This window comes from Castor canadensis, chromosome 4 (genome assembly GCF_047511655.1).
Source record: "Castor canadensis chromosome 4, mCasCan1.hap1v2, whole genome shotgun sequence".
Lineage (NCBI taxonomy): Eukaryota > Metazoa > Chordata > Mammalia > Rodentia > Castoridae > Castor > Castor canadensis.
This window is the reverse complement of record NC_133389.1, coordinates 53,112,824-53,133,572: the sequence shown is the minus strand read 5'-3', so window position 1 is coordinate 53,133,572 and position 20,749 is coordinate 53,112,824. Positions and strand designations below refer to the sequence as shown.

The following is a 20,749-nucleotide window of genomic DNA, read 5'->3' as shown; positions in this document are numbered from 1 at the left end:
CCTTGCAGATTTTGCTTTGCATTCTTTTGCTGAAAGAAATCACAGCCGTGTATGCTGAGTCCTGTGACCCCCCTCCTACAGAATCATCAAACCAGGAGAAAGGTAGACTTTTACTTAGGCCTATTAATCTTCTAACAAAGGATGACCATATTGCCTATGGAAATGCAATTAATAAATCATCCTCCAAGTTCTGGGTGATTCATAATCTAGAATCTATATTCATTGAAAAGAATGCTATGAGGTTAAATGAACAAATAAAACAAATTAGTTCATAAAAGTTGGATTAGAAGGGAACTATTTTTATAACTTTATAAGCACAAAAATAATACATGTTTGAAATGTTCTATTCATTTGGTTCAACTTAACAGGAGTATTTACTGCATAAATAGTAAATTTTAGGCACTGATCAAGGTAAGTCAAGGATTAATATGACACAGATCTTTCCTTTAAGAGACTCAATGACTTTTTTTCCCTCCTAAATGGAATTTAGTGTGGGAAAACAAAGGTTTGAGAAAACCTGAAACTTCTGCATATGACAACAAAGTTCATTTTCAAGTGTTTTGACTGATCAAGCATGACTACAACCAAGAAAGGTGGCTCTGAGTTATGACCCGAAAAGCTGGAGATTTAATAGAAAAGGAGAAAAAGAAAAGTGATAGGAAACTAGAACACATATTCTTGAGAACATAAAAGCAATGGGGAATATAACTGAAAACAAATATATTGGATAGAGATTTCAAAATGAAAAAGAAAACTGGCAAAACCCCAAACATGTAAACCAGTTATTGATGACATTCCTATTATGTTCCAGGCTGTGGTGCCATCTGAGGGACAAAAAAGAACTATAACATAATTCCAGTCCTCCAAATGCCCACAATAAAATTAGAAGAAAAAACATACATTAAAAAATGAAGTAATATACTATTATATATATATATATATATATATTTTTTTTTTTTTAATGCTCTCCTGGTTTGCACAGAAAAAAATCTGAAAATAAATCATGCTGAGATCGTGAGTTGAATTTTCTTTTTGTCAGTAAATTCCATGTAACACATACATAAAAGTGAAAAATAATGTATTGCAGAATTTCAATAGAAAATTTTACTCCCTCTACCCCCATCCCTAACTGGAAATTTGGAGGGAAAAAATTAACTCCATTTTATCCTGTATTTTCCTTATTAAAGGAGGTAGAGGGCTGGAGATGTGGATCAAATGGTAGAGTGCCTACCTATCAAGTGCAAAGAACTGAGTTCAAACCACAGTGCAACCAAAAAAAAAAAAAAGGAAGTAGAGCTTAGACTGAGAGGCAGCATTCCCAGAGAGGGGAACAGTGGCAGAATGGAACAAGAATACACTGGGACCCATAGGTTGAAATATGAGTGAGGAATGAGCACCTCCTGCAGAGAAATGGGGACCTTCTGAAGTTTGGGCTGAAGGAATAGTGCTAGGGAAATGAGATGGAACAATCTAGATCTCAGCTAAAGAACTATAGAAAAGGATGGTAGCAAGGAAAATAGATTTAAAGAACCCATCAACTCCTGACTGCACTAAACTCCATCCAGTAAAAACCCCATTCTTACAGGATAAAAATGAAACAAAATGAACTTCATGTCTAAGACTGGTGCATTGGTCCCAACATTTACAAGCACACATTAACAAGCTTGTTTATTGTAAGAAGCTTGAAGACCCTCAATATGAGCCAGGGAAATAGAATCCAGTTTTAGACTCAAAGACTATAATCTGAAATATATGGAAAATAAAGTTAACAACACATGCAGACAGAGATCTGGCTTTTACTGCTTTCTACCATCAGCTTGGCATCCAAAGAGCTTCACCAGGACTGGCCCCTATCGCTGTCCCAAATACTGTGACCCCTTGGAGGAGGTGATGGCTGTGTGAGTTGCAGCCCAGGTGCAGCTTGCTCCAGACACCGTGGCTCTACAACAGCTGTGCCCAGGCAGCCACACCCAGCAAGGTCACCAACCAATGACTGCACATCTTCCTAACACGCAGACAATACAGTATTCAAGAACCACACTACATGGGTCTCTGCCACTACTCTGAAAGGTCAAATTTAAATCATTCAGCCATCATGATCTCTGCTGGTGAAGGAACAGAGAGAACAGGAAACCACAACTATTTGCTCTGCCCTATTAGAACTGGGCCTCAGCCTGCAGGGAAATGGAGGGGAGATAGGCAGCCCCACCCCACCACCCCATCTCGGGGTGAAAGTCCTTCCTGGGAAGGGCATCTTGCTAGAAAGTGAAAGTATCCAGTTCCACTCAATTGCTCTTGGAAGGAGTTTTGCTATTTGTATCTGGTGAGAGCACCTGTCATAGCATTGTGTCTTGTCACCTGTCCTACCATGAGGCTGGGTAACCCCATAGTGGAGGGTCAGCTCAGAGTTGCCTTTCTTGTGACCCAACCAACAGATTTTGAAAGGCAAAAGCTGACTGAGTTTCCACCACTCAACCCACCTCCCCATTCACAGACATCTAAGAAACTCACTGCTCCACTCACAATTTCTTTCCTGAAATAGCATTATTCTTTCTCCAGTCCTTTCTTTAATTTGCAGAATCCAAACATTCACCACATGCTAGACAGAAGCACCAAATCAAGAGTCAGGGAGAGACAGAAGGAAATGGAACTTTCTTTTTTTATTTTTTTCAGCACTGGGGTTTGAACTCAGGGCCTTGCACTTGCTAGACAAGTGTTCTACTATTTGAGCCATGCTACCAGCCCTTTTGGCATTAAGGCTTGTTTTATTTTGTTCTGTTTTGTTTTTTCACATAGTGTCTCATGTTCTTTGTTTTTTCCTTAGTGCTGGCCTTGGACTCAGTCCTCCCACCTATGGACTCTGGCATGCTGGGAATTACAGGTATGAGTCACTATGCCTGGCTGGACTTTCATTCTTTGGAATTGTGCGGGAACAGGATCATGGGTCCTTGACCTTCCCAAAGGTTCAAAATCACCTGTTCCCTGCACCTGTCACTTGACAGCATCTGACACCTAGAAAGTGCTCAACACATGTGGGAAAAGAGGAAACAGCAGGCAGACCAACAGAGTCCCTCCCCTCACAGAGCTTGCTGTCTTATATTTTAGGCCGAAGTATAAATAAGAATGTGTATTTCTAGGTGATAACTGCTCTGACTGGCTACAGACAGAGCAGGCACCCATAGGTAGAAGGCCTGGGCTGCACTTGATTAGGCAAGAGAACAAAAAAGGGTAGAGCTTTTCCAGGTGGGGGCAGCATGAACAAAGGCACGACTCTGACAATGCATTCAGGGAACCCTGAGGAGTTCTACTCAGCCAGACTTTGCAATGGGAGGCAGGACACTGGGAAAAGGACTGGTGTCACCAAAGGAAGGGACGTGGACTCAACCTTGAAGGTGATACAGAACAGCTGAGTATTTAAAGCTCAGGTGTGTGCTACATCTTAGGAAGAAGGTTCTAGGGGCAATGCAGAGAAAGTGGTGGGAGAAGAAAGTGGGAGAACAACAGACTGCTAGTCTATTCCAGGACTAGTGACACAGGATATATGGGATAAGTAGAGGCAAAGGTCTGAGAAACCCAGACTTAAGGTGGCAGACAAAAAGTGAGAACACTAGGAATTCAGTTATGAAACAAGAAAACCATGGCGCTTCTTTCATCCCTCAGAAGCTGTGTACAGTACTCTATCTCAACCAAATCATTCACCTTCGCCTGTCTCTGGAAAAGAAAGAGAACAATCTAATTTGAAGAAAACTTGCTGAGTATTCATTATGTCTAGAACACAAAGACTTGGAAGTCATGGGACTTACCTTTAAATCCAAAACGAAATAAGGGAAACTATTAATAAAGTCAGCACAAGTGCCATAAAATAGGTTTTTAAAGTAACTTATTACAAAAATTATATGCTCACTATACTCACTGCAAAAATAAAAAAGGACACTTGTGTCATAGAATTATAAAGATATAAGGTAGTATGGGAAAATGAAGAGAAATGATGGGACAATTCATTAAAAGGAAATTCAAATAAGGCAAACATAAGAGTTCTTCTAAAAATACAAAGCATTAGAAAAGTCATCCCCATCCCCATCCTGAACTCTGGTCAATACACCCCCCAGGTGACTCTATATGCCACCTGCTCAAGGTGGGGGAGGGACACCTAGAACAAATGTCTCCAAGAGGGAGGTCTTCGTTTTTGTCTTTTTCCAAGAAAATTATCCATCTAAAATACTTTCAAAGACAACACTTCCAACAATAAATAAATTAGTCATATTTTAACAACCTATCAGATATCTAAAAAAGTAAATGAAGCACATTGTCAGCTGTTTGTTTGAAACAAATACTCAGCTTATCATAAAGCAAACTACCATGACATATACTTATTAGCACCTGAGGTTTTTATGCCTGTGAGATCTCAGTCAATATCACATTCAACAAATCATAGGGCTTCAGAAAAACCAAGAGTGCTATGATAACAGGATTCAATAGTTGATTAAAATCAAACTATTAGAAGAATGGGTAATGGCCAGGAAGGCAATCCGTGAGAGAAATACAGTTTATGGCAGAAATAAAAAATGGCTACAGTGCAATTCAGTAGTAAAGTGTCTGCTTAGCACAAACGAAGCCACAAGTTCAATCCCCAGTACCACAAAAATGTTAATTAAAATAAAAACAGACTGAACCACATTAATAAACCAAAAAAAAAAAAAAAACCACAGCAAAGAACATCCAAATGTCCATGAAAAAATTTTTAAATTAAGCAGACGAAGCTGGTGGCTAAGGCCTGTAATCCTAGCTACTAGAGGCAGAGATAAGAAGGATCACAGTTCAAGGCCAGCCCGGGGAAAGAGTTTGTGAGACCCTATCTTGAAAAAACCCTTCACAAAAAAGGGCTGGTGGCTCAAGGTGTTGGCCCTGAGTTCAAACCCCAGTACCGCAAAAAAAGAAAAAAAAAAGTAAATTAATTCTTGCCTATCTATATGATAAACTAATATGCTATTATTAAAAATTTTTATTGTGAAACTGAGTCATACGAAAATATTTAAAATACAATCTAGGAGGGAAAGATAGGATACAAAAAAAAAAGCATACACAGATTATCAGCAAGAGTGATTTTTTTCCACATGCAGAAATTAGAGGATGAAGAAGTGCCTTCTTGTGCACTTCTTCATCTTTTCAAAATTTTCCATAATAATAGTTAGTGATTTTACAACTGGAATTATTTCAGAAATAAATAATACAATGTGATGATTGTAAACTTCACATGGGCAGAGACCCTGGCCCATGTCTGACACCTAGCACACTGGGGGGCCCACAGTGTGAGCTCTAGAATTGCTGAATAAATCAATGAGTTAACAAATGAGGACAGATATACTCATTTCTTAACTTTTGATATACCTTCACATTTGAACATTTTAACCACTTTTGCTTTATCCTTCTCTCTTTTAATTAAGAGAAGGGATCTCCTGGTTTCCTAGTTTGGCCCTGAACTCCTGGGCTCAAGGGATCCTGCTTTGAGCATCCTTTCAAGTAGCTGGGACTTGGGCACATGTCACCACCCCTGGCTGTCATTCATTCTTAACAGATATTTTCTTAGCAGCTACATTTTCCTCCTCACAAGAGTCCTTGAATATCAGGAAAAAGCTGTATAAAAATACAAAAGACCAAAGAATCAGAATATGATCCAGTGTTCTTGTGTATCCCAGTCACTGTGAGCTCCAAACAGGGATTTTACACTACTGCATTACAGGGGATTCACATGCACGATGAGCTCTCAACCATGTAAGTAAGGTGTTGAGAAAGTAATAAGAAGGAGGTTACAAGAAAAGCAAACGGTAAAAGCACATCACAGGACATATTTTAAAAGAAGAATAGGGGCTGGGCATGGTGAGAAATGCCTGTAATCCCAGCTGCTTGGGAGAGCAGGAGCATAGAAATTTGAGGCCAGCTTGGGCAAAAAGCTTGCAAGACTATCTCAACAAATAAGCTAGGTGTGGTGGTTCACCCTGTAATCTCACCTACAAGGGAGGTGTAAATAGGAGGGTCATGATCAGAGACCAGTCCTGGGCAAAGATGTGAGGCTCTGTCTAAAAAGTAACTAAAGCACAAAGGGCAGGAGATATGGCTCAAGTGATCTAGCAAGTACTGCCAAAAAAAAAATTTTAAGCAAAAAATAAATATAAGAATAATAAATTCTAGGAAGCCCAAATTTTAGAAGTCAAAATAAAAAATAAATTCTACTCTTTACTTGAGCTAAATAGAAACAAAACATCCTCAAGTATGAATCAGAGAGAGAAAGAGAAAAGAAAAGGGGAAAACTGGTTTCTGGTTATATAAGAAAGAAAAAATATAAATTATAATCTAGCAGAAATATGTCCTTCTTTATCTAAGGTTCGGAGAAAATGCTTTTCAGAATTTGAACTGATTGACTTATTTCCACTTAGAATTTTTCTTTTTTTAAAGGAAATCCTATCTACTAAAGTGGCAGGTTCCTGCTGTCAGGATCCCAGAGACAGACCACACAGGAAAATGATTAGGTAGATTTCAGACACACACTTAAAACAAGCTAGCACAGACTCAGGTGCATCTGTTCCACTGAAGAAGTTAAAGCTACAAAAGCCTAGAAAACATTTGTCTTAGAAAAACTAATTAAGAAATTAGTTTACACCCCTTGCTAAAGGTTGTTACAATGCCAGTAATTCAAGTCCATTAGGAAATCGTTAAAGAAAATCCTGAAACCATTTTCTGAAAAACTTAAATTTAAACCAGTTAAATTACAAAGATTACTATCAAAACTTGATTTCCACACACAAAAAAAACTATTATACGTCTACCTATATTTAAAGGCACTAGTAATTTCTCTAAATAAGACAGAATGATCTTGACACAAGAGGATGAAACACAGACTTTAGGACTAAAACTAGTCTGTGCAACACATATTAAGCACTTGTGGTTTCAATTTCCCAAGTAACAAACCAGTATCACTCACCAAATAGATGCCACATGTTTTCAAAGACTGACATATGAAGTGGTCTAAAAAAAGAGTATTACTGACTGTGTCTCTGAATACCAAACGCCATTACAAACAACACTGAAGCATACCTGACAACTCTTGCTTCACAAAGGAAAGCACAGCCAGGTAAACTTGACAGTCAGCTATGATTATTTGTCTCTGAAGTCGATCAACCACAGAGGGGGCAGATTTTCGAACATCAACCTGTTTGGTAGGAAGAAAATGCACACTGATAAATCACACACAAGGACAACACACACCCCCAAAAATTGTTACTTTATGGGACAAAATAATTTCCCACAGAAATTGCAAAACAGGGCACCCACTCAAAGTCAAGATCAAATTTATGCTAGAATCCTGACAGATTTTCTGTACTTCTATTATCTCCAGGTTTGCCAACAACATAATACTAAAGAAATTTATCATTTCTAAATGATAAAAACTAAATGATTTGTAGGAAACATGAAAAGCAGCACAAAACTTTAGAGGTTCGCCTGCTTTTTAAACATTATTCTTATTTATCCAAAATAAAAGCATTACCCAAGATACAATGCATTACCCAAAGCAGATAATCTGACATGTCATTTTATAGCTATTTATCTTCAGGTAGGACTAATACATTCTTTTGGTGCATGCAATTGAGATGTGTGGAACTGATTACATTTGCATTGAAAAAAAATACCTTCGAATTAAAAGTAAGTTTTGAACAAATGAATTATATGACTTGGAATTCAAGTCATATAAGTAAAAATAAGCAAAAAGTCAGTATCACTGTTTAAAAAACATATTGGCCACCAGGTACCAGGCTCATGTCTGTAATCCCAGGTACTTGGGAGACTGTGATTTGGAGGATCACAGTTTGAGACCAGCCCAGGCAAATACTTTACAAGACCCCATGCCAAAATAATCAATTCAAAATGAACTGGAGATGTTATTCAAGTGGTAGAGCACCTGCTTTGTAAGCACAGAGCCCTGAGTTCAAATCCCAGTCTCACGCCCCTCCTCCCCCAAAAAAGGAAAAAAGTTGTCCTTTATCATAAAGAATGTTTCCAAAATGAATAAGGATCACTGTGGCATAGACCACTGAATTTTTTTTCCTTTGGTATGTTTTTAAGACACAATCTTGTTAATTAGCCCAGACTGGCCTGAACTCTGGGTCTTCCTGCCTCTGCTTCCTGAGTTCTATGATTACAGAACGGCACCACCACACCTAGCTACTACATTTTGGTTTTCGGTACTGGGGTTTCAACTCAGGGCCTACACCTTGAGCCCCTCCATCAGCTCTTTTTCACAAAGGGTTTTTTTCAAGATAGGGTCTCAAATAGCCATCATTAGCAACACCCCCAACAACAGCTGTTGGTGAGGATGCAGGGAAAAAGGAACCCTCTTACACTGTCGGTGGGAATGTAAACTAGTACAACCACTCTGGAAAAAAATTTGGAGGCTACTTAAAAAGCTAAACATTGATCTACCATTTGATCCAGCAATACCACTCTTGGGGCTAGACCCAAAAGAATGTGACACAGGTTACTGCAGAGGCACCTGCACACCCATGTTTATTGCAGCACTATTCACAATAGCCAAGTTATGGAAACAGCCAAGATGCCCCACTACTGACGAATGGATCAAGAAAATGTGGTATCTATACACAATGGAATTTTATGCAGCCGTGAAGAAGAACGAAATGTTATCATTCGCTGGTAAATGGATGGATTGGAGAACATCATTCTGAGTGAGGTTAGCCTGGCCCAAAAGACCAAAATCGTATGTTCTCCTTCATATGTGGACATTAGATCAAGGGCAAACACAACAAGGGGATTGGACTTTGATCGCGTGATAAAGTAAGAGCACACAAGGGAGGTATGAGGATAGGTAAGACACCTAAAAAATTAGATAGCATTTGTTGCCCTCAACGCAGAGAAACTAAAGCAAATACTTTAAAGCAACTGAGGCCAATAGGAGAAGGGGACCAGGAACTAGAGAAAAGGTTAGATCAAAAAGAATTAACCTAGAAGGTAACACACATGCACAGAAAATCAATGTGAGTCAACTCCCTGTATAGCTATCCTTATTTCAACTAGCAAAAACCCTTGTTCCTTCCTATTATGGCTTATACTCTCTCTTCAACAAAATTAGAGATAAGGGCAAAATAGTTTCTGCCGGGTAGGGAGAGGGTAGGGGGGAGAGCGAGGGGGCAGAGTGAGTGGTAAGGGACGGGGTGGGGGCAGGGGGGGAGAAATGACCCAAGCATTGTATGCACATATGAATAATAAAACAATAAAAATAAAAAAAAAAAAGAAAATCTTTCACCTAAAAAAAAAAAAACAAAAACAAAAAAACAAGATAGGGTCTCAAGGAACTATTTGCCCAGGCTGGCTTTGAACTGCGATCCTCCGAATCCCTGTCTCCTGAGTAGCTAGGATTCCAGGCATGAGCCACCGGTGCCTGGCTCTACATTCTTAATACAAAGTAAACTTGAGCTAAAAAGGCTAAATAGCTTTTCTATAGTTTCACAGTAACATAAAAACTGACAGGATTTTTGCAAATATGCCAACAGTACAATTTAGTACATGATGGAGTGACATGTTTCCCTTTTTTCTAGATTTTAGCATAATCCATCCTGGTCACGTCTAGCCCTAGCACTCACTGTTCTGTTTGTTGGAGGGAAATGTCAACCTATCAGTGCTTCTGTTTCTTTTTTTGTTGTTGTTGTTTCTTTATTTGTAATAACATCTACTATATGCAGGGTTGCTGGGAGGGCTAATGAGGTTCTGACTCTGCAAATGCTTTACAAATTGCAAGGACCACTTCAAATGTTAATTATTAACCTATAGCATGGTAGATGCTAAGCCCAGACAGTTAATGAGGAAATATAGACCTTATTACCATGTAATGTAGCAAGTCCTCTGAAGCATAGAGTACAGGGAGCTAGGGGAACCTGTAGGAGATACTCTGCAGAGCTTGGAGCCTCACGCAATAGTTCTTGGGGAAAAAATAGCATCTAGGAAGAATCAAAGGATGAGTAGGAAACAGGTGAAGAAGAATGTTCTAGGCAAAGGAAAATATATACCAGTCATACTGGCATATCATAAAGTTTGGACTTTGTTATAACAGCAATGGCTGGGGCGGGCACTAAAACCAGGCAATTAACGTATTATTGATTGTATTACAAAGAACGAACTGGAGAACGGTGAGACAGGAGGCAGAGGTGCCTGTCTGCATTCTGCAACAGAGATGGTGGCTGACCTAAGGAGATGACAGTAAGGATGGAAAGAAGTCAAGTCCAAGATATATTTAAGAAAGAAGGTCATCGAAATATTGAGTTTGGAGAAAGAGGAACAGGGACAACTTCAGCCCATCCAGAGCATCAGGAGACGACATTTGTGGCCCATTAGTGGCTTCTTTGTGTGGGCACCATGAGCAAGAGCAGAGGCAAAGCCATCTTCCCATGGCTGCTTCATGGTTAGGGGCTGACATGAAGGAAGAGAAGGAAGATGGGTACTTGATGACTATAACCAACAAACTTGCTTGTCAGTTACATCTGTGAGACCCCTGCACAGTCCAAGAAATATCAGGGTAGGAGAATGCCTCTCCATACATAGTCTGGAACTTTTGGACTAGAAAGTGAAGGTAAATTCCAAAAAAAGGAGGTTATGGTCTTCTTGAGACTTTATTTATAACCAAAGACTGAGGAAAATTAGGTCAATAACTAAAATCCAGAAGTAGAACAAAATGCAATTGTTATTCAATATGTTAATTACATATATGAAACTCTCATTACAAGAGCCCTTACCATGGGGCCTATTATGGAAGAAGCTAATTCTAAAATCCCCGAAGAATCCTCACTGGATGTCTCTAATGACTGAAGGAGACTTTACTGCTTTAAGAGAGACATTTAGGTTTTTGGTTAGAAGCCATGAGAAACATTCAGTGTTTGTTTTCACTCATACTATAAATACCAAAACCCAAATAAATGAGTGATGTTCTAAGTAAGTGACAATGGTCTATAACCAAAAGCTGTACTACTTACATTCTTCTTAATCTTATTCTTGATTGTTTCAATTACTCCAGCCTCTTCACTTTCACATAGCTTTTCTGTAGTTTTTAAATCATCACATGCCAATTGCATTTTTTCTTCCTCAAATGTCATCATAGCATTCTTCCAAGAAATAAGGAAAGGATGAATGAATCAGTGAATGTCAACTATTACAAGAAAACTACAAACAAGAAAAAAACATTTAAATTATGTGTTACAAATAAAAGGAATCAAAATGTTACAGTATACCCTATTCAAAGAAACTATAATCCCAATATGAAAGAAGAATATGCCTCTTTTACATTAACATGAAAAAATACATAGTAACAAATGACCTTGCAAGTATGGATCTATAATGTTTTTGTTGCTATTAAACAAAGTAACAAAAATTCTGTATGATTTCTGACTGGTCTGCTCAATTCAGCTTCTCATTCAAGATCATTCTTCCCATAGATGAATCCCTAGCTCCATCAAATACTGCACAGCAAGGCTAATGAAACAACAGCTACTGCAGATGCTCCTGGAACATCATCAGTGTTTCCATGAATGGCAATTCCTGTGATTCACTTATAGGAATTCATTTTATATTGCCTACAGTTAAAAACTCCACTGACAGCTTATTTCCAGGCACTGGATCCTGGTAGCTTTTGTAAGGCCACATGTGGCTGTGTCAAAGCAGTGTTCTGAGTGTCTTCTGAGTACCTACAAATTGTACCCAGTAGAACTGAAGTTTCTGAGCTAAGTGGGTGACAGAGGCACATGATTCTTGGGAGGACCTAATAAACTTAAGAGTCTCAAGTTCTCTATTCCCCCATTTGATTGTGCCAAGCCCACCCTGGCATCATATGCTCCACAAAATGACTCTAACCTACTTTTGCATTCTAGCCCAACCAGATCATGGTCACCTTTGCCCCAGCCTCCCAGCCACATCCTTTGTCCAACCATCCTGTGAGGCTGCTGAAACCTCAACCTTGCCATTCCCTTACTCTTTACCCAGATCAGCCAAGTGATCCTTTGGTTTGCCTCCCTGGCAGTCCTTATAGTCACTTGGGTACTAAAGTTACTATCCTTCCCTAGCACCGTTTCTCTTGAGGTGTGGAATTATGCATTCTTGAAAAGAGCAGGACTTAAACTTTTTGTTGCATTATCTGGCAACAAAAAATAAATGAAAATCCATTTCACCAGAGGCTGGCCTGTGCCAGGCTGTGCACAACATGAGCACTGGTTAATAGAGCTTCCTAAATCTCAAACCTAAATGCTTTCTCCTTTTTGGTCTCTACACAATACTTTTTTTCTGTTATATAATTTTATATTTTTTCTTAAAATGGTGTGTTTCAGAGTAGTTTATGTGATAAGTATTTCTGAGGAATGAAAGCATCCAATTTTCTGTATGGCCCACGTGACTTGAAATCCTAACTAAAAATTCATTCCTCGATTCTCAAATATTAGTATTTGGAAATGTAATACTAACGAACAAATGTTAGCTTGGCTTACTGAATTTGTCTACATTTGCTCAGTAATTTTAGAGCAAACCTTTTATTACCAATATGTTTTTATTTTTTAAGGTCTTTCAACTACATTTTTATTCTAAAAAGGAGTTTGGCTGGGAAAACATTATATGCTAGAAGGTATAAGCATTTTAGTTTAAAGTTAAGGGAGACAGATTATCTCATAGGCAATGGTTAACAGACAAAACTTTTATTTTCAGTTTTGAACTCTTAAAAAATTCACTACAATAGCATGTTTATACAGCTAGTAACTGATAATAGACATTAGTTTATATTGGTTTTCATCATGCCAGTATCTCTTCTAATACATACTTACCAAAAAACTGACAAAGCTGGCTCCAAAACTCATTAAGGGGCTATGATTTCTGTTAAGGAAACAAAAAAAATTATTTTTATTGTAAACTTATTTTAAAAAGTATTTGATATATCAGAGTCATAACACAGTCTATTATAATTGGATAAAAGTTAAGATCATCATATAGATTAAACTACTGAAAGAAAAAGGTTAACACAAGGAGCTTCACACCGCTACCTGCCAGGACAGAATTTTTCCCCACTTCTTCAAAGCAAGGCAAACCACAAGGTCAAATTATAAAAAGGATTGTATGAGTAAATTTTTTCATTGTGGCTCTTAAAGAGTTGACAGGGTCAATATAAAAATGGTAGAAATGATCTGACATCCACAAAAACATGGCCAACAGAAAGTGGTTGTGGTTGTTATTTAATTATTATTATTATTATTGGCAGTAGTGGGGAATGAACTCAGGGCCTTATACACTTTTAAATATAAAACTTGTTCAAAACTCTCCACACATAAAATCAGTACTATTTCTAGAGTGGATCAAAGGGTTTCATCACTAAGCCCAACCTCACAAACCATACAAGAACACTAAGAATGCCTCCCTAAGAGTCAGCTGTTCCCCACTATGACACAAACCACGATCCAATTGTGTAGTCAGTCAAAAATCAAACCAACACCAACTGAGTTTAACGTATATAAAAATATAAACTTTCTGCTTCAAATTTTTAAAAAGTACAAAATTCAGATTACCATAAATTTTACTTGCCTTCTTAAATGAAAAAAAAAAGCTAACTGTTATTATGAAAATATATGCTTACGCTAAGAAAGGAATTTATTCAGTCCATCCTCTGGTAGAAGGGTTGTGCATGTCCACTTTTTCTCTTGGAGTGGGGGTGGGGAGGGGGATTTGCGACTCAATTTATTTGGAATGCTAGCCTTCCGCTGCCACTTTTTCCAAATTCTCTAGTTAATAACAGTTTGTTTGTCCCACTTAAAAGGATACTTAAACCAATAAGAAAAACAGAAGGTCAACTCACTTGGGAAGAATCCCAGACTAGCCCTCACACTGCCGAGCCTAGTGTGGGCAGCACACTTCGGAGAAGTCTGCTCTGTCTCCAAACAGACGCTAGCTTTCTCCCTCCTCAGCACTGCACAGACTGCAGCATGGGCTCCTATGTTGCAGATGCTGTACTCTATGTGCCTTACACACATTCCGCAGATAGGAATTCATGGAGGAAGGAGTGACAGACCCTGCCAGTGAGGACCACAGAGGTTCAATCCTGTGCTGAGGAGGTCAGCCACTCTGCCCCTGGAGAAATAAAAGCAACTCAACCTGGGGCTTAATGTTGCTGCTTCTGCTTCTTGTTCTTGACTAAAATTAGCTTTCTGAGAGTATGACAATTAATTATTCATGGTTCCTAGCCTTGTACTTCACATACCATCTTATCACTTAAGTGGGAAAAAGATGTAGAAACCAGCAGGCTGTCCACAACCCTCAGGATAACTGGGTACACTGTGCACTAATGACACACTTCTTGGTGAACAGGCATCCACCTGTGTGCACAGCACTGGCTGCTGGGAGGGCTTGATCTAGCTAGGTTAACTGGAACTGGAAAGTTAACATACCTTCATCAAGTGGTTCTATGTTAATTTACTGCATCTTAATTTTGGCCCACACATGTGTCACTATAAGAAAGTTATGTTTTGGAGATTTGGAAATATTCCCAAAAAGTGTAGGGGATGATTACTGAGAACCAGTGCTAGGGGAGGAGAAGAAATAGGTGCTGGCACATTTCCGCAACCCAAAATGGTAGAATGACCTGTAACATTTATTTTAAAAATGGACACCAGTAATGTGATGGAGGAAACAGGGAAGAAAAAACAAGGATAGAGATGAAGCTTCCTTGCATACACTTTGTTTGAAAAGTTGACTTCGGAACCATTTTATACAGAATAATACCAAATTAAATTTTAAAATGCAACCCCTACAAATCAGAAGTGAAATGAATTAAATGTGCCTAAATGTAAATCCAAGTGATAACACAACCACATGGTGGAGAAGTGTATTTCAAAACATTCTAACCTAATAGTACATATCCCTATTATGAAATATCCTCAAAAACATACCCCCAAAAGATGTCCCCCAAATCTTAATCTGTTTTTAGTAACCACATTCCTACTGGACAGGGGGTGGTGTTATTCTAGGGCTGCTGAGTGTGCAGTTTGTGAAAAAGCAAGGAATAGTGTCTGAGACCCAAGATTTTGTGCTTGGGAAAAGGATAAAATTAATTTAAAGATCTTATAGTCCAGAATGCAAAGAATCAGTACAAATGTACTGTATTTTTTTATTTTTAAAAATACATTAGCTCTGTTCACACACAAAAAAGCTTAGAATCAATGTCTGCCCCATAGCATACACCCCATCCCTAAATGCATCGAAGAAAAGACTGACAACTGCAAAAAATGGCTGACTCCATTGTTCAAGAAGAGCCTGACCAAAAAACACATGAAAAAATGCTCACCATCTCTAGCAATAAAGGAAATGCAAATTAAAACCACACTAAGATTCCACCTCATCCCTGTTAGAATAGCCATCATCAGCACCACCACCACCAACAGGTGTTGGCGAGGATGCGGGGAAAAAGGAACCCTCTTACACTGTTGGTGGGAATGTAGACTAGTACAACCACTCTGGAAAAAAATTTGGAGGCTACTTAAAAAGCTAGACATTGATCTACCATTTGATCAGGCAATACCACTCTTGGGGATATACCCAAAAGACTGTGACACAGGTTACTGCAGAGGCACCTGCACATCCATGTTTATTGCAGCACTATTCACAATAGCCAAGTTATGGAAACAGCCAAGATGCCCCCACTGACGAATGGATTAAGAAAATGTGGTATCCACCAACAACAGGTGTTGGCGAGGATGCGGGGAAAAAGGAACCCTCTTACACTGTTGGTGGGAATGTAGACTAGTACAACCACTCTGGAAAAAAATTTGGAGGCTACTTAAAAAGCTGGACATCGATCTACCATTTGATCCAGCAATACCACTCTTGGGGATAGACCCAAAAGACTGTTACTCCAGAGGCACCTGCACATCCATGTTTATTGCGGCACTATTCACAATAGCCAAGTTATGGAAACAGCCAAGATGCCCCAGCACTGACGAATGGATTAAGAAAATGTGGTATCTATACACAATGGAATTTTATGCAGCCATGAAGAAGAACGAAATGTTATCATTCGCTGGTAAATGGATGGAATTGGAGAACATCATTCTGAGTGAGGTTAGCCTGGCCCAAAAGACCAAAAATCATATGTTCTCCCTCATATGTGGACATTAGATCAAGGGCAAACACAACAAGGGGATTGGACTATGAGCACATGATAAAAGCGAGAGCACACAAGGGAGGGGTGAGGATAGGTAAGACACCTAAAAAACTAGCTAGCATTTGTTGCCCTTAACGCAGAGAAACTAAAGCAGATACCTTAAAAGCAACTGAGGCCAATAGGAAAAGGGGACCAGGTACTAGAGAAAAGGTTAGATCAAAAAGAATTAACCTAGAAGGTAACACACACTCACAGGAAATCAATGTGAGTCAATGCCCTGTATAGCTATCCTTATCTCAACCAGCAAAACCCCTTGTTCCTTCCTATTATTGCTTATACTCTCTCTACAACAAAATTAGAGATAAGGGCAAAATAGTTTCTGCTGGGTATTGAGGGGGGGGAGCGGGAGTGGGTGGAGTGGGTGGTAAGGGAGGGGGTGGGGGCAGGGGGGAGAAATGAACCAAGCCTTGTATGCACATATGAATAATAAAAGAAAAATGAAAAAAAAAAAAAAAGAAAAAAGAAAAAAAAAGAGCTGAGCACAGAGCCCAACTCACAGCCAACTTTCATGGAATGTGGATGGATATACAATCCAGTGAATCCAGGATTCTAGACAAATTGCCTAGATTAAATAGCAAATATGCATTATTTCTTCTATATCATGTTCTCTAAAACACTGTGTGGTTAACACAACTGTTTTTACTCTCTCTAGTTCATAAGTATGTAAATTAGATCCTTGCATTTGTGCTAAAACACCCGATATTAGTGAAATGTACAGTTGGCAATTTCATAGATATTGCTAATATATTTACAAGAAAGGGCATACACTAAATTTGTTGATGTTGTTTTATGTGTAAATATATACATAAACTGATTGTGTTTACATGTAAATGAACAACAGTCTGAATATTTCCTGAAAGTTTTTTTTGTGGGCAAGAATTTTCTGTTTCTAATAAAGAGACCTACTTGATTATCAAAAAAAAAAAAGAAAATGTGGTATCTATACACAATGGAATTTTATGCAGCCATGAAGAAGAACGAAATGTTATCATTTGCTGGTAAATGGATGGAATTGGAGAACATCATTCTGAGTGAGGTTAGCCTGGCCCAAAAGACCAAAAATCATATGTTCTCCCTCATATGTGGACATTAGATCAAGGGCAAACCGAACAATGGGATTGGACTTTGAGCACATGATAAAAGCGAGAGCACACAAGGGAGGGGTGAGGATAGGTAAGACACCTAAAAAGCTAGCTAGCATTTGTTGCCCTTAACGCAGAGAAACTAAAGCAGATACCATAAAAGCAACTGAGGCCAACAGGAAAAGGGGACCAGGTACTAGAGAAAAGGTTAGATCAAAAAGAATTAACCTAGAAGGTAACACACATGCACAGGAAATCAATGTGAGTCAATGCCCTGTATAGCTATCCTTATCTCAACCAGGAACCCTTGTTCCTTCCTATTATTGCTTATACTCTCTCTACAACAAAATTAGAAATAAGGGCAAAATAGTTTCTGCTGGGTATTGAGGGGGTGGGGGGAAGAGGGAGGGGGTGGAGTGGGTGGTAAGGGAGGGGGTGGGGGCAGGGAGGAGAAATGACCCAACCCTTGTATGCACATATGAATAATAAAATAAAATAAAGTAAAATAAATGATTAAAAAAAAAAAAGAAGTAGAGCTTGAAGTGTCTTGTTACAGCAGAAAGTAAGAAAGTTTAGAAAAACACACTAGGCCCTTGAAGAAGGCCCCACTAGCCAAAGATGGAACAACTTTATCACCCTTGAGGGCAAAAACAGAAATGGATTGAAATATCAAGTAAGGTTAAACCAAGCATTCAGCATGGTACTTTTAATTAAAAATAAACAACTTCACTAGTTGCCTATAAAGGATCCTAGGGAATCAACTCATTATTTTGAAAACAGATATACAAAGGCAAAGAATAAGTACTTACTTACTGGGCACCAGGTAATCCTAGCTCATACATGTAATCCTAGCTACTTAGAGGAGGCTTGAGATCAGGAGAATTACGGTCCAAGACCAGCCCAGGGAAATAGTTCAGAAGACCCTATCCCCAAAATAAGCAGAGCAAAATGGACTGGATGTGTGACTCAAGTGCAGAGTGCCTGCTTTGCAAGTGCAAATCACTGAATTCAAACCCCAGTGACACACACACACACACACACACACACACACACACACACACACACACACCACTTACCCTACCTTTTTTCTAAGAACTCAGAAGAAGCAATTGTTTGGGAGAGGGGAGAGTTTCTCTTGTATCCAGGGCTCATAAGTGAAATAAATGAAAAACAAATGATAGAACTGGGGTTTATCACCATTTTGCATCTCCTAATAAATGAGTGGATATAGGCAGTTATCATAAAGACAGGAGCAAGAGAACATATTAAACACCACCACAGTGTGGTGTTCAGCACAATCTAAGCTGGGGGAAATCCTACAGGACAAAATGCCAGTTTCTTCAGCAACAATAAATGGGAATACAAGAGACTAAAGGGGAAACTCTAAAATAAGACAATATCAACAGCAAACAACAGAAACAAATAAGACACAAAATTACAAGATGTATGTACCCATACACACACACACATACACACAATTAGAAAACGAGATTTAAAAATTACCATTCACAGTAACACCAAAATATTAATTATCTAAGAAGAAATCTATGAAAATAGGAAGTAGCCCTACACTGAAAACTCAAAACATTACTAACAGAAATTAAAGACCCAAATCCGTTTTTCAACAGCAGCACTCCAGATGTTTTGGTCCAGAAATTCTTTGTTGTAGTGCTGTCCTGCACCTCATAGGATTCTAAGTTGAAGTATAGATAAAAAGATTGACCAGAACTTGAAAATTACTGAGGTTCTGTGACCGGAAAATTCGAATTCATTAAACTATTCTAGGTTGTTTGCAAGGTGTATTATGGTTAGAATGTGGCTGGTCCCCCAAGGGTCCATGTGTTGTAAGCTTGGTCCCCATTGTAGTGATGTTGAGGTTGGAACACTTTTGGAAGTGTGGCTAGTAGGAGGTCCTAAGGTAATTGGATGCCAACTCTTGAAAGGGATTAAGGTATTTCTCATGGGACCAAGTTAGTTCTTGTGGGACCCTGGCTGAGTCCGGCCCCATGTGGTCTCTTCCTACTTCCTGCCTTGCCATGTGATCACTTGCTCTAGACACTGCCATCCACCATGAGTGATGAAGCCAAGATGGCATCACCAGAACTGAGCTCATGCCAATCCAAGGCCCTTGAACCTCTAAAACTGTGAGCTAAATAAACCTCCTTTACCTTATGAGTTAGCCTGTCTCAAGTATTTCAGGAGGTATGAAATTTTCCAAAATAAAAAGTTTTTAAAAATATATGAGTATTCTCCCAAGAAGTAAGGTGTTTTATTTTTTTAACTGATAAGGGGGCTTTTTATAGTCCCTGCCATAGTTTGTTGTTTGAAAATGAACCATCAGCAATGAAAATGACCCTAGAATTTTCACCCTGAACAATGAGCCATCCAAATATTAAAAAAAAAAAAAAAAAAACTCTTGAGACTATAAGGAAGCAATTTATCATCTATTCCTATATTCACCAACATTTCCACAGGAAAAAAATAAGTTTTTCCAGGATATTCAAAATTGGACTGATGAAGATTTTGTTTCCTGAAATATAGTAAAAAGAAATGTAGACATTTAATTATGGGGGGAGGTGGTACTGAGGTTTTAAACTCAGGGCCTCATGCTTGCTAAGCATACACTCTACTATTTCAGCCACTCCACAAGCCCTATACATTTAATTCTTAAAGGAGCATTTCTCCACTGGATAAATGAACCTAAATACACTTCTTCAAATGCAATTTTACCACCCACAGTAGTGAATGAATGGAAATTTTCACGCTTTTCTTTGATTTTTTTTCTTTAAACGTTTTGAATTTACATAACATTGAGTTCTTAGAAAAATTCTCCAACATAATTTTTCTCCCCTCCAAGTGCATGGGGAGTATGGACCTTTGTAAATGACAAAGGAAATCTGGGGCCACCCTGAACCTTCTTAGTTGATGGCCATGATCCACATCTTTCACTGCAGGCATGACCACCTCAGATCTGATGGTTGGAAAAAAAAAATCAAATGAATTCATCCCTGCTGCTCTTAATGGAAACTTGTCTTTTCTGTGATCTTCAATATTTTAAAAATCATTAGCCCCAGAGGACCACAGAAGTTAACTTCATACAATTAGCAAAAAAAGACAATATCAAATGATTCTCTAATGCCTCTAAATTTGCCTTCAGCAAACTTTTGCCAGAAGACAAGAAATATCCTCTGCTCTGCCTAGTACCATCAAAAACAGACTTCAAGAAGACCAAACTGGTTTGGCTTTCTCATTTTTCTTTCTGAAAGTAAAGTAAAACAATGCCAAATGAAGGAAAAAAGCTATGTACATGAAGCCATCTGTTCCAACATTATCCAGAATAAGGAAAAAAACTGAGTTTTAATAAATTACACAGGGAAAGCTTCATGACGCTGGACTTGGCAATGGTTTTATGCATATGATA

The 20,749-nt window shown here is 38.6% G+C and overlaps 1 protein-coding gene across 6 annotated transcripts in view; it reads right to left on the bottom strand.

The window, feature by feature from the left end:
• Ttc39c (tetratricopeptide repeat domain 39C) overlaps window positions 1-20,749 on the bottom strand; it is a 103,380-nt gene that overhangs the window by 47,184 nt on the left and 35,447 nt on the right. For 4 of the 6 annotated variants that reach the window (XM_074070191.1, XM_074070190.1, XM_074070189.1 and 1 more), the window contains exons 2-4: window positions 12,864-12,912; window positions 11,034-11,162; window positions 7,093-7,207 (exon numbers count right to left, since the gene is read on the bottom strand). In XM_074070191.1, coding sequence (XP_073926292.1) covers window positions 7,093-7,207; window positions 11,034-11,162; window positions 12,864-12,912 — 293 coding nt within the window. Of the gene's footprint in view, window positions 1-7,092; window positions 7,208-11,033; window positions 11,221-12,863; window positions 12,913-13,885; window positions 13,910-20,749 lie in introns of those variants that run through there. The other 2 variants (XM_074070193.1, XM_074070195.1) reach the window with 2 other exon arrangements.